The sequence below is a fragment of the Lepidochelys olivacea genome, assembly GCF_965140295.1.
Source record: "Lepidochelys olivacea isolate rLepOli2 genome assembly, chromosome: 1".
In the NCBI taxonomy this organism is placed as follows: Eukaryota; Metazoa; Chordata; order Testudines; family Cheloniidae; genus Lepidochelys; species Lepidochelys olivacea.
Window position 1 is genome coordinate 209321988 of NC_140411.1, and position 14492 is coordinate 209336479.

General features: G+C 48.1%; 1 protein-coding gene across 4 annotated transcripts in view; it reads left to right on the forward strand.

Moving 5' to 3' along the window:
* The first annotated feature begins 2762 nt into the window (after positions 1-2762).
* SIDT1 (SID1 transmembrane family member 1) overlaps positions 2763-14492 on the forward strand; it is a 92167-nt gene continuing 80437 nt past the window's right edge. For all 4 annotated transcript variants that reach the window (XM_084617955.1, XM_084617956.1, XM_084617957.1 and 1 more), the window contains exon 1: positions 2763-3767. In XM_084617955.1, coding sequence (XP_084474081.1) covers positions 3570-3767 — 198 coding nt within the window. In that variant the 5' untranslated portion in view covers positions 2763-3569. The remainder of the gene's footprint in view (positions 3768-14492) is intronic.

The window sequence follows — 14492 nt, forward strand, 5'->3', positions numbered from 1 at the left end:
AGCAATGGGTTGCAGCATCTGAGTTTCTTGCCTGAGCAAACCCATGATGTTCTAATGCATTTCCTGATGCACCTCTTGGGCCTTTTCCCTCTCCAGCAGCAACCGCCATCTCCATTCTTGGTCATTCTCTGTGGTCACAGGCTCAGTGGATCCTCCCCATAGACTGGGGGAGGGTCCTTCAGCTCCCGGAACCGAAAGAGAGAGACACACCAGATCCCCCACTCACCCAGTGCATGTATATCAACACATATGTTACCTTGCTGGGGTTAGAATGAAGGCTTTGCATTGTCGTGTGAACAAAATTACGCAATGCAAACTCCTGTGAGGAGGCATAGTGATCTTGTAGGGGGGCTGGTCTGTGTGGGGTACAGAAAGAGACAGAAGTGCTGCAGGGAGAGAGAGGGGACAGGGAAGTGCTGTCAGCAAAAGGCCTCGATCAGAGTGTAGCAAACGCTACTGAGTCACTTTTTATGCTGGGGATTGCACCTAAATTTCAATTTCCAATCAAACAGTAAAGTTTAAACTAAATAAATAAATTAAATAAATGAATACATAAATAAATCGCTTAATAAGCTAATTTTGCACTAATATTTTAAAAAGGTAAATAGGAGGACTGGGGTAATTATAGGCCTCTCAGCCAGACATCAGTTCTGGACAGAATAATGGAATGTCTGATATGGGACTCAATAAAGAATTAAAGAAGGATCATATAATTGAATTAATGCTAATAAACATGGGTTTATGGAAAATAGATTCTATCTAACCGGATACCTTGTTGTGATGAGATTGCAAGTCTGATTGATAAAGGTAATAGTGGTGACATAATATACTTAGACTTCAGCAAGGCATTGTTGCCATATGACATGTTGATTAAAAAACTAGAGACAACATGGTGCTCATCAAACGGATTAAAAACTAGCTGACAGGTCTCAAAATGTAATTGTAAACAAGGAATCATCACTGAATGGATGTGGTTCTAGTGGGGTCCTGCAGGCATCAGTTCTTGGCCCTCTGCTATTTAAAATGTTTATGATGACCTGGAAAAAAACAGGAAGTCATCATTTCAGATGTCACAAAAATTGGGGGAAGGAGTGGTAAATAACAATGAAGACAGGTCAGCAAAACAGGCTAGAGGTAAATGTATACATCTAGGGACAAAGAACGTAGACCATAGTTAGCAGAAGGGGAACTGTGTCTTAGGAAGCAATGCCTCTGAAAAAGACTTGGAGGTTATGGTGGATAATCAGTTGACCACAAGCTCCCAAGTGCAACAAAGTAGCCAAAAGGGCGAATGTCATCTTTGAATGTATAAACCAAGGAATATCAAGTAGGGAAGGTATATTAACTCTGTATTTGGTGTGACCAATACTGGAACACTGTGTCCAGTTCCGGTGTTCCCAATTCAAGAATGATGATTAAAATATGAGAGGGTTCAAAGACGAGCCATGAGAATGATTAAAAGATTAGAAAACATGCCTTATGGTGATACAGTAGAACCTCAGAGTTACGAACACCAGAGTTACTAACTGACTGGTCAACCACACACCTCATTTGGAACCAGAAGTACAGTCTGGCGACAGCAGCAGAGCGGACAAAAAATAAAATAAAAAAAGGAAAGTATAGTACTGTGTTAAATATAAACTACTAAAAATAAAGGGAAAGCGGCATTTTTCTTCTGCATAGTAAAGTTTCAAACCTGTATGAAGTCAACGTTCAGTTGTAAACTTTTGAAAGAACAACCTTTACATTTTGTTCAGAGTTATGAACATTTCAGAATTATGAACAACCCCCACTCCTAAGGTGTTTAACTCTGAGGTTCTACTGTAGATTCAAAGAACAAAATCTGCTTAGTTTAATAAAGAAGAGATTAAAAGGTGACTTGATCTCAGTCTGTAAGTACCTACACAGGCAACACAAATGTGATAATAGAGGGCTTTTCAATCTAGCAGACAAAGGTATAAGAAGATCCAATGGCTGGAAGTTGAAGCTAGACAAATTCAAACTGGAAATCAGGTGCAAATTTTTAACAGTGAGAATAACTTTTCCTTTAATTTACAAACAAACCTGATTTCTAAATTAACATGATGGCTAGAGAAGTACTAGTTATGATTATAATTTATATGATAGGTTGCTCCAAATCCTGTTTTTGAGTGAATATTTAAAAGGTAGGTAAAATCATTTTGTATTTTCCCTCCAGGTCGTTTGTTTGTTTTTATGATGGCTCTTGGTGACTCTGATGCAGGCACTCTTTCTAAATCACCTGTGGGTGAGGCTGAGCTCAAATTGTATCTTCTTTTAAAGATCAGAATAAAAATCATTTAGATTCACCAAGAGGCGCTAATATATCTTAGATCTTTCTCCTCGGCAGAAGCATATACCCATGAAATGTTCCTGACCTGTAAAAAATGTTAGACTAGACCTCTGCTGCCTTTCAAATAGACTGACACCTTACTGGTCTGTAGGGTCACGAAACCAGGTTTCTCTTTAAAGAGAAAGGTAGCCCTGAGCACTAATTAGAATGGCGCTTGATCAGAATGGCGGTAGGTCTGAAGCAATTGAGTGCTGCAGGAGCGGACACTTAGCCGTCTGTCTCGCAGCATGGGGAAACCACATTGCATTGAATAATTGATTTCCAATCCGGGTAAATCAAAACAGTCAGCAGAGCTGGAAGAGCAGCATTTAAGAATGCATCCGATGAAGTGAGCTGTAGCTCAGGAAAGCTCATGCTCAGATAAATTGGTTAGTCTCTAAGGTGCCACAAGTCCTCCTTTTCTTTTTGCGGTTTTCAAAGAGGCTCCTTTGAACATGTCCATACATTTCCTAAAACCTCTTAACCCGTAAAATAACTGGGGGACAGATGGGAACTATGCGGTTACGATATGAAGGCAGGTCTTGTTATTGACGGTTTCCTGCTTCCGACAAGGCACCTGCTCTTCACAATTTTGTCCTGGATTTGTTTTACTCGACTTGAGCTTGCTCCCCCCGTCTCAGCTGGTCGAGGCAATACAGAGCCAGGATTCCTGCAGGAGAGCGGCTGTCGGTTTTAAACCAGCTAGAGATGGGGGTTAAACACGGCCCCCGGCGCCGAGCGCTGTTTCCAGCCCAAGCCCCCCGCAAGACGCTCCCATTTAGAAACCACTGGGCTACGAGCCGGGGGGGGAACCAGTCATAGAAACGATTGCGGCGAGGCCAATTGCTTCGGCTCCCCCTCCCTGCCCGGGGGCAGAGTCTGACTGCAGCTCCCCCCGCCGGGGCCGGCTTCCCGGCTGCCCACGCAGGACTGGGGTTTTGTCAGCCGGCACCTTGCTGGCTCTCTCCCAAGTCTCCAGGGGAGCGGCGCGGGCGCAGGGGCAGGAGCGAGCCGCAGCCCCTCCAGGGGAGGAAATGAAGGCGAGGGCAGGGAAACCAGCCCGGCCCCGCTCTCAAGGTTTCCTCCGTGTGTCACCCGCGGCGGGCGAGGGCAGCAGCCGGGCGCCCGGGGAGCCCCGCGCGGAGCCGTAGCCAGCCTCGGGCTCCGGGCGGCTTCGAAGGGCACTTTGCAGTCCGGGGCCAGCCGCGGCGCGGGGACCATGAGCGGCCTCGCCTTGCTCTGCGGCTTGCCCTGGCTCCTGGGGGTGCTGCCGCAAGAGCTGCAGGCCGGGGCTGGGGGAAGGAGCGGCCGCCTCCCCCCCACCAAGGCGGCGGATTTCGACCGGGTCTACGCAGGGACGGTGACCATCAACCGCGAGGAGATCTACGCCTTCAATTACACCAGCAAGCCGGGCCAGGTAAGGGCTGCCCAGCCTCCGCGGCTGGCCGTCGCTCCGGACGCCTCCCGAGCCCGCCCAGCTGCAAGGCTTCCTGAAGACTTATTGCTAGGGTGGGAGGTCACCGCACCCTCCCGCTCCTCTCCCGAGCCCTTGCCTGGATGTGGCTACCCTTCCCTGTGCCCAGCCACGCAGGGAGTGCTGTTCCCCAGCACAGCGCGGGGTGCTGTGCTTTCCCTCCCCGGGCATGCGGGACATGCAGGGTCTCTGATCCCCCCCCACCCCCCCCGCTAGCTTCCCAGCCGTGCAAGAAATGGATGCGTCCCCCACCATTCCGCGGCTCTTTGCACATGCCGCCTCCCTCTTTGGCTGGGGATTACGTTATTGTGATGTAACGATCTATCCCCAGTCGCCACCTGCAGCTTTGAGCCTTTTCCAGGGCTCCCCCTCAGCCCTGAATTTCGCAAAATAAAAGGGAAGCAATCACACCCATTGATCCGGGCAGGAGGAAGGAAGTGGCAGCCTTCAATTGCATAGATCGATGCTATCCTAAGAAGGTCACATCAGCTGAGAGGATAGCGCTGTAGCAACGCAATTATCTAGGCAACACACCGGTTTTGTCTAACTGTTCCCAACTTCCTGTGGTCAATGTTTAAAGGCCATAGTGGAGTTCAGTAACTAGTACATGGGCAAAACATCTATGCTCACAAACCTTTTTGTAAGTATCATTTTTCACACTTTAATGTCTAAGTAAGATCAGCATTCTCTTCCCAGACCTGGGACCACACATCATTAGTTGAGATGTAAGGGTCTCTATTGCAAGTAATTTAGATGATTCACAGTCGGGGGGAAAAGGTTGACTGATAGAGGTGTGCTTAATTTTGGTGGTGGTGGTGGGAAGAAACTTATGTTCTAGCCTAGTGTTTTTCTGCAGCACCCTTCTCTATAAGATTTAAACGCTAAAAGTCTTTCCCCATCATCACAGTCCTGAATTATTTCATAAATTAATATAGTACCTTTACATCCTAAAGCAGTGGTTTTCCACCTGTGGTCCATGGACCCCTGAAGTCTGCAGACTTTCTAAGATTTCCAAAGGGCCTGCCTCTCCATTTGAAATTTTTAAGGGGTCAGCAAATGAAAAATGGTTGAAAACCACTGACCTCAAACGATGGTTCTCAAACTTTTTTTTTTTTTTGCAGACCACTTGAAAATGGCTCAGGGGCTCAGCAGACCACTTAATGAGCTTTCCAAATGTTGTTTGTACCCTTAGCTAACTATTGTAAAGCACTTTGGATAAAAGGGCTATATTTAAAAACACCCTTAATTATTTTTGTTCTACAAATAAAATCACACAACTCATATTTTAATCAGTAGTCTTACCTTTCTAATGTGATGGATGTGCTCTCTCTCCCCCGCCACAGCAGCCCCCAAGCTGGGGCTGGGAAGGAGGGGGGGGTCTCTCCCCCGCCACAGAGGTGAGGCTGGGAAGGAGGGCCATCTCTCCCCGGCAGCTGCAGCCCTGGAGCTGTGGAAAGTCGCCTCTTTCCCTGGCTGCCGCAGCCCTGCACATCCCACGTTCTCCCCAACCCCCTCTTCTCACCCACTCCCTATGCCCCCCAAGGCCACCATGGTTCATGGTGAGGACCTTAGATGTGTGTCTTCTCCAGGGTCCAGGCACCTAATTAGTGGAGCCATGTCTGCCTGGCTCCACTAATCAGGTGGGTGGCCCTTCATTCTATCATGTGCGACTGCCCAGGCATGCACCTTAGAGGGAACTATCCGCAGACCACCTGAATGGAGCTCGTGGACCACTGGTGGCATAGGCGCCAACTTCTCATGGCGCCGGTGGGTGCTCACGCTGGCCCCGCTCTGACTCCACCCTGCCCTGCCCCTATTCCAAACCCTTCCCCAAAGTCTCCACCCCCTCCCTGCCCCTATTGGACCCCTCCCCAAATCCCCAGCACCGCCGCCTCCTCTGAGTGTGCCGCGTTCCCCCTCCCCTCCCAGCTCTTGCTGTGTGAAACAGCTGGGAGCTAGGGGGAAAAACGGGCATGCGGCACACTCAGGGGAGGAGGCGGAGGCAAGCTGGGGAGGGGAGCTGCCGGTGGGTGCAGAGCACTCACCAATTTTCCCTGTGTGTGCTCCAGCCCCGGAGCACCCACGGAGTCGGCGCCTATGACCAGTGGTCCACGGACCACAGTTTGAGAACCTCTGTCCTAAAGCATACCAATATGGACAGACTTGTTCTGTCTTCAGTTATACAGAACAAGGGATTAAGGAATATTTTTTGTAAGCTATATTTCTAATGCTCTCTAATAAAATGAAAAAGGTGTTAATGGATGCTAACAAGAAAAAATGGGATTTTTAAAATAAATTGAACTCTGGAATATAAAGTAATCCAGCACTTTATGGATTTCCCTTCCTTCTCCACCTCCCCCTCCAAAGTGTTATGTAAAATATATCCACCATTAAGGCTACAGGGCTATTTCAGTGTTTTGTTGATGTTAGTGATCTAACCAAGTTTTGCTCTCCTGGTTCATGGAAGCACTGGATTGAGGAGGTTGAGAGGATGTATAAGCAATAAGCGTTATTGCAGTGTCTTTTGCTAATTGGTGATATGAAGTATGCTTCCCAAGGTGATTTGGTACTATGATGATGGCCATATAAGTGCATAGCTAGCCAAGTAAACTCTGTAGAGCGAGAGGTCTGTTAGTAGAGAACACAGATTTAGTGATTTTAGTTAGTTCATTTTACTGAATTAATTTCTAATATGTTATAGAGAGCTGAATGCCTTTACAACTTTTAAAAATAGGCCCATAGGCAGGAATGGTGATGAGGGTAGGCAAGCAGCCTATGTTAACTCCCAGATGTTTAACAAAGTCTGTCTGGTACATCCCAAGCCCACCCTCTACTTTCATGCCATTGCAAGAATTCAGAGCTCCTGCAACGAGAGAGAGAGAGACAGCAAGTTCCAGGCTCCATTGCAGCTGTCTGTGTTTCAAAAACCCCTGTCTCCGTGCCCCATCAAACTTCAGCACAAAGACTTTTGCACTGAAGTTAAACCTGCAGTGAACACCTGACATTCAATAAGGTGGAGAAGTCTGGATACTTGAGTAACTAAAGTCAAGCTTCATTTTTAATTAATTTTTTTAAATGAATAAATTCTTCAAATATAGCCCATGACACACCTACCGGGGGTGGGTGGGTGGGTGGGTGGGGGCACATTGCCAACTCCTGGTGGGAACAGGGAGGAAAATCGTTTTGAAAATGTTATTGTGCTAAAAGGCTTCTAATGTGAGGAGAACCCAGAATGGACCCAGCACAGCCTCTAGTGAGCTTGGGTTTATTCAGCCAGAAGCCCCACAACTGCTGGCATCAATTAGCCTTGTCAGTATCCTCCAAGAAACTCTGGCTTATTAGAGGCAATTGGCATCTGGCATGTGTTTTCCCCCAGAAGGTGGGGATATAAACCAGCAGCAGAGGCCACACTAGGGTCAATCATATGGGGGCTCTTGAGCACAGCTGGGTGTACATATGTCTGCATTTTGTCCCATAATTGATTCAGAAAGGTAGGTCTGTCCTAGGGTATTTGTGGTCTCACTTTTTCTTTGGTTGCTGGTTGGAGGGAGGCTTTACTTTAAATTGAGACTCTACGCAGGTGGGCAGATTCCTTTTGTACCTGGTCAACAGCTGCAGTGTAACGGAACCTCTCAGGATCCTTTAGCCATTATAAGCTTTGGCTCAGTGAACCTCGAGAGTCTGAGCAGCTATCAGGATTTATACCGTACTAAAAAATGATACAGCGGAGTTTACCTTCTAGTAGTGTGACTTAATATTTATTCCCCTTCAACAATCTCCCCAGTCCCCAAAGTGCCTCTCGGTGGTGAGTCAACTAAACTTGGCTAACCTCGTGCCATGCCTCTGGTGTTCCTCCGGAGTTTCCCCATCCATTCGGATTAATTTTGTGTTCTGGCCGACTAGTCAGAAGCTCTTCATGCCTTGAGATGGAAATTGATGGGGACCCACAAGTCTTCTGCGTGGATGATTAATCCTAGTTACGGCAAGTCTGTGTTGAGTGCAGGAGCATTTTACTCCTGGAAGGGCTGCAGAGGGAAAATGTGATTCTAACTGGCTTCATCTGGCCTCCTACCTCTGGGTAACTCCTCTTCCCCTCACTGTTCTGAGGGCAGATATACAAAGCAGGAGACAAACATTCAGAGAGCCAAAGTAATAATGACAAGACCTGTGGGTCACCATATGCCCTAGCAGCAGGCCTGCTGACTGGGGAAGGGGACAATTACCCAGGGGCCTGGGCGATTTAAAAGGGCCCGCAGCAGCCGGGAGCCCCGGCCCCTTTTAAATTGCCCAGACGGGCCGCAGGACTCCTAGGCACGCGCGGGGTGGTACCGGTGGTGGTGAAGGTAGCTGGGCGGGAAAAGCGTGCCCAGCCACGCAGCCGGCGGTAGATCACTGGGTGCCCAGCAGCGCAGGTGCAGCACCCGCCCTGGGGCTCGGAATTGCTGTCGGCAGCCTGCCTAGCAGGCTTTGTGTAGACTCCAGTCAGCCATGCCCATTTCTGTGGCTGCTGGGTTGCATAATGCCTGCCAGCATGCCTGGCATACAGTCAGTGAGGGAGATGGGCTTAGACTTCTCTTAAGCTCTTGCTGGATGGCAGGCTGGGAGCAGAACTGTTGTACCTAGCTGGTTCTCCCAACACCTCTCTGGTTTCTAGAAAGGACTTGGGCCTGACTGACCTCAAGAGACATTGACTGCCTCTAGTCGCTCCCTTCCCATGCTGGGCATAGACACACATGGTTAGAGGAGGAGATGGCATGTGTAAGACCTACATCTGTCTCATACATGCATGCAAAGTCTAGTGGCTGCAGCACCAGGGAAGATGGTTCTGTTCCTGGGTCTGCACGAGATTGGCTGTGAGACCTTAGGTAAGTCACGGCCTTCCTGTGACTCAGTGGCCCTGTGTGTAAAATGGGAATAACAGTATTATTTGTATCTATCAGGTTGTATAATGTCCACAATTGTAATAGATTTCCATTCGTTTGGGCTCCTCTGGAACATAAACTTCTAGCCCACATGCATCACCCTGCAGGATCAAGCCTATATATAAAGTGACCTTATATTGTTTCTCTCAGTCTTTCTGATGGTAATTTAGGAATGTGCACCACATAGTGATATTAACATATGGCTCTCATGCAACACTCTCCTTGTCTGAACTACACTGGCTGCACTGTCTATCACAAAACTAGTCGTGGCTCTGAGGAAAAGGCAGAAAGCCAGCAAGCTGCAGGGTCTGGAAGCACTGGAGCCAGCAGCAGGAGGTGCTCTGTGCCTGTTCACTAGGCTACTCTGCATTGTTTGGCTTCTCTGGAGGGGGACTGAGTGGAGCAAGCCACTCTCTTCTACCCCTTTGCTTGCTTTCTCATGGACTTGGCTGCAGAAGGGCCCAAATACTTCATTCAGTTTGACTTGAGGGCTATTCTTCCTAACAGAGGGAAAGCAGCACAGAGCCAGAGGAAAGCTGAGATAATGGCTGTAACTGATTGGCAGAAGTAAAGCACAGGAAGCCACGATGGCACTGGAGGAACCAATGGGTGAAATGTCTGTTTGGTGGGACTAAAAAATTTCTGCACATACTTCTTTTTAAATTAGAAAATATTTAAAACAAAAGTGAAACATTTCTTACACTGCCACAATACGGCACACAAAGGGGAACATGGTCCCTGCCCTAAAATTATTAGATGGCTGGAAGGTCAACTACCTCATCTGAGTTTTCCCATGTAGCTTTGCTAGCAACTGCATTGTTCAAACAGCTGGAAGTCCTTCATTGTGGTCTCCCCAGCAGCAATCTGAAATTGCTAACCTTGCTACCTGCATAGCTGTTTGTTTAATGGGGAACTGTTAATTGTTTTTTTTAATGTTTACATTATTACACAAGTGCATTCTGGCACAAATAACAAAGCCAGTTGTGTGCCCCGCAAAACTCAAGCAGGCAATTAGGTAAGTAAACATCTAAATGATGACCTTACTGGGGACCTCAGGGCTTGGAAGAGGGTAAATATGGAGCAGCAGTTAATTTTACTAAGTCCTAGTGAATTTTACTCTGCTAGCAAAACAGAGAAGGCTCCATGCAGCTGGTGAGAGAACTACCCTGCTCCTATACAACTCCAACCCAGGGACTTTGTGTGGAAAGAAATATGCCACAGTTATGGAGGAATCCAAGAGAGCTACCTTCTTCATCCCCATCAACTCTGCCAGTCACCCCAACTGCATTAATCGTATTGGACAGCCAACTGTCTTCTCTGTGCAGAGCTTTGGCTACTTCCTTGCAAAGATTAACTCTGCACAGGACAGTCTCTGGGCATGAGGGATGCCAAGCTAGAACAGAAATCAGAACTTCACCCTCCTTGACAGAGGTTGGACCAATTGCACAAGTGCATAAAATAGAAGCTCTGTGAGACATCTGGGCCATCATATGTGCCTCAGGCCACTGGACGTAATGGCTAGCAAAATCCAGCAAAGAACAGTATCACCCCCTACTGACCAAAATCATGAGCACTTCTCCTGCAGCAGGCAACTTACCTGCTGGACCCCCAAAAGAGTGTGATAGTCCAAGGATGATCGAGAAACCAAAACTGTGCTAATGATCTTGCAAACTGTTGCCCTGTCTCCAGCTTCCCTTTCCTGGGCAAATCCATTGGATCCTGAACACCTCCACTTTACAACAGTCTGCTCATATCCTGGCGCCTTCCTAATAAAGATCCAGCCCAGCCACAACACAGAGCTGGCTCTAATAGGGTTAGTGGATGACACTTTCCCTCTCCCTGCCCTTGTGGCTATGAACAGAGGCCAAATCTCAGCGACCGTACTACTCATCCTGTCAGCAAGTTTTTGACAGTGCTCAGAGGCTAGCTACTGACTCAGGTTTCATTCCAAATCTGGCTCCTGGTGGTGCAGGTCACCGGAACAGGGGGAATAGCTCCTGGGTCTCCCACCACCCAGGTGGGTGCCCTAACCACTGGAGTACAGAGCCCTTCTCATGCTCTCTCTTTGGCCCTCTGACTCTTGAAGCTGTTCTGTTGTGTGTAACTACTTAAACAGGAGAGATTGAAGGAGCCCTACACCAGACTATCCTATAGCTCAGTGGTCAGAGCAGGCACCTGCAGCGGGGGAAATGCTGGTTCAAACCTGTTTGCCCCATCAAGCAGAGGGGGGAAATGAACCTAGGTCTCCCACCTCCCAGGTAAGTGCTCTAACCACAGGGCTAAAAGTAATGAAGTGACCACCAACTCCCCCCAACTTTGTGTGGAGTGAGGCAGGTGCCTAACTCATTCTCACAAGAAATGACTTAAGCTGCCTGACGCCAGGAGAGAGGTTCCTGGCTGTGACTCCCAAACAAAGATAGGCACTTCCCTGCAGACCAGACTCCATGAGTGGGACGGAGCTCAGGATACATCCCTCTCATCAGAATCTCCCATTGGCTAACTTAGGCAGCTCCCTGCCTAGCATGCTGGCTTTGGCAAATCGCATTCTATGGTGCCTATCTCTCTCCATTCATTGTCCAGGAGTGGAGGTGACTAGCATAGGCTGTATGAATTGCATTGTTTCAGTGATGAGTTGTTTTTTTGTGTGTTTATTATTTTTTTTTTTTTAGGGGCCTAAAAGTTGGGCATTGCAATGCTCAGCATAACAATACTTATGTCCCTTTATGTGGACCCTGGACTGGCCCTTCACGCTAAGAGTTTATGAGGATTAGCAATAGGAAACAACAATTTACAGAGAAGGTAGGGAGGCAGCAGTTGCATCATCTTGGAGCTCCAAATTTATTTTCCTTCAATGACTTCCCACTCAGATTTGTCATTCAAAACAATTGGTAGGGGGAGGAGGAGCAACGTTCTGCACTGACAGTCAGTTCATTCACTGCCACCGCCCCCCAGCTCAGCGGAGATTCAATTGAATTCCCTGGTTTCAGAAGGTGCTTTAAAGCCTACTGGGCCAGTCGCTCTTGGCCACCTCCAAATTGGCATGATTCTGCCCCTTCTGCAGCCCTGTCTCTTGCCTGTCGAACTTCGTAACAGCTTGTGTGCCTGCGCGTTAGAGATGTTCCCTGCCCAGTGCTTTGACTTCGTGCCCTCAGTTTGTCAGGCCCAGGACCAAGCACTGAGGGAGAAGCGTGAGACCTCTCTCTACCCCTTTTCCCTTCACAAGTGTCCCTAGCATCTGCAGGGGATTGCATCAGCGATTCTGCACTAAGGCCAAAACTTTCTTTTTCCCCAGCCTGTTGGGGGAGGGAAGAAGGGGAGACATTTCCTCTTTCTTCCACCTTCCGGCAGAGTAATTACAGTAGCCACTGCAGCTCCAATACCTACCCCCTATGACGGACAGGAGGCGCCATATAGTAGGCTTTCCTCTGGGAGACCCTAGTGTTGAGCCCTCTGCCACCCAGGAAGTGTGCACCCCATACATGGGTACCCCAAATCCTCCCTGCATGATTAGGGGAACCCCACTGGGGTGCCCTTTGCTCCCCAACAGAGGGAAGCCGGCTTTGCCCCCCTGATGCTGTCCCCCCAGCTCAGCAGACCCAGAGTGTGACTCTAACTAGAACTGATAACATTGCCCCTGGGGGAAGGCTGCCGCAACTGCAGCACTGCCATCCCCACTGTGGCATTCTCCAGTTTGGGGATGTGAGGGCTGTGGGGAAGCTCGGCACTTCCTGGGCCTTGCGCTGCAGGTGGATAATACAAGAAGCACAGGTTAACTAAGGGTGTAGCCTGGGAGAGGTCTGTGCTTTGCGGGTGAGGTTAGTGCTCCTGACTTTAGATAATGACATGAGGATTAATAATTTACTGACTTGCACAAGCAAGATTGCTTGAGGTCTGTGTTTGCAGCCAAAGCCTTGTCAGGAAGGGAGATGACCATGCGTGGGTAGGCCATTTGTCTGGTTTTGACCCAGATGGTCCCTTTTTTGGGGTGGTTTGTCCCCGTCTGGTACTGGGACACACTCAGTCATGGGTTTGTCTGGCATTGGCCAGGGGGATGCCAATTTGAAGAGTGCGCCCCTCCACTCCTGCCGGCATAGCCTTGCACACACTAGGTATGTGAGGTCACGCCTGTGGGGCTGGAGCGGCATGCTCTGCAAATTGGCATTCTCTGTATGGTGTGACCTTATACGCATCGGGCATGTCCAGTCATGCAGCAGAAGTGGTTCCACGTTCTTTCCAGAATAGCTGGTATTCTGGGAATGCGTGAGTGTTCACGCTAATGATGTGTGAGGCAGGTTCAGGACAGCTGGATTTTAAACAGGATGCCAGCAAGCCATGGTTCTGGATGGAGCGCTCAGGATGGCATCTGGGCAGTCCTGTATTGCACCAGTAGGGCTCGAACTAAAGTGTAGAATAAAACGTAAAAAGAACAAAAGCAATGTGCAGGTAGAAATACAGACTTTACATCTTGGTGTATCTACAGCTCTCCTCTTACTCCAGTATTTCTAGGATCAGACAGGAGATGTTCTGACCTCAGCCTCAGTTACTGCCTCCCTCAGTGTGTCCCTTCCCTTCTGTGTGCCTCGGTGTCCGCACCTGTAATATGGAGATAATACTTGGAATCCTCATTACAAAGGATTCCGAAGAAATTTGCTATCTGTATATCCTACATACTTTATACAGCAGATTAGTGCTCTCAACCTGAGGCCAAGGACCAACGATGTCTGCAGAGCAGTTCCAGGTGACTCATGAAGCTGCAACTGCCAAAATTGTGAAGCATCTATCTTCAGGCAGCAACAGTTCCAGTTAGTAATAGCCTGGTCTGGGTGCCTCTTGGAACTTCCTGAGGTGTCTTTGGCCAAGTAAGCTTATAAAACCAAGCACTGTATGCACCTGCTTCAGGCCTTTCTTTGAAGGAAGTGCTCTTGTAATCAGATTTGTGCAGGGCATCAAAACTGGAGGGGTCACAAACTCAAAAGGACAGAAGCAGTCCACCCAGTGACCTAGAGAGATGCGAGCAGTGGAAAATGCAGACAATAGATGATAATGTTACCATTAGTAAGCATTTCCTGTATGTCCTATTACTAGCTATTCATAGGTCTTTTTACAGTATTACTGCAGCACCCAAAGGCCCAAGTCAGAATCAGGCTCCTATTGTGCTAGGTGCTGTACGAACACCTGGACAGACACTCCCTGTGCCAAAGCGCATCACAAGATTACAATGCATTTTTTTTTTAAAAGCTCTGAAATAAGATGTAATGAACAGGAAGAAAGGAGGATGAGGGTGGTGGTGAGGATAAAAAAGCTATGTTATCCTGACTGGATCACTCCAAATAAAGACGGCTTTTTTTTAAGGAGCAAACACGAAAAAACACCACACAGTCAGACACTCTAGTGACTTTGGCATTATTTAAAAATACAACAAAAATAATGCCTAAATATATGTGAAGTACAACAACACAATGCAATATAACCCAGCACCAGCAAATAAGGCAATTCCAAAGCCTCAGCGTCCTGCAACGGTTTCCCAACTCTACAATTACCTCCCCCTACATCTTCATTTTGGAATATCGGGGGAAGGGGTTAAATTTTGCAGCATGCCCTGAAGATCACTGGATTTGGTCTGTTTCAGATTCCTGTGCATGTATGTGGAAAATTCCAAAGCCATGGGACCCTCATAGAAAATGCCCTGGCAACAGCCCAGTTTATGTATGCCAGTCAAGCTTCAGCTCAATGGCTGCTGATCTTG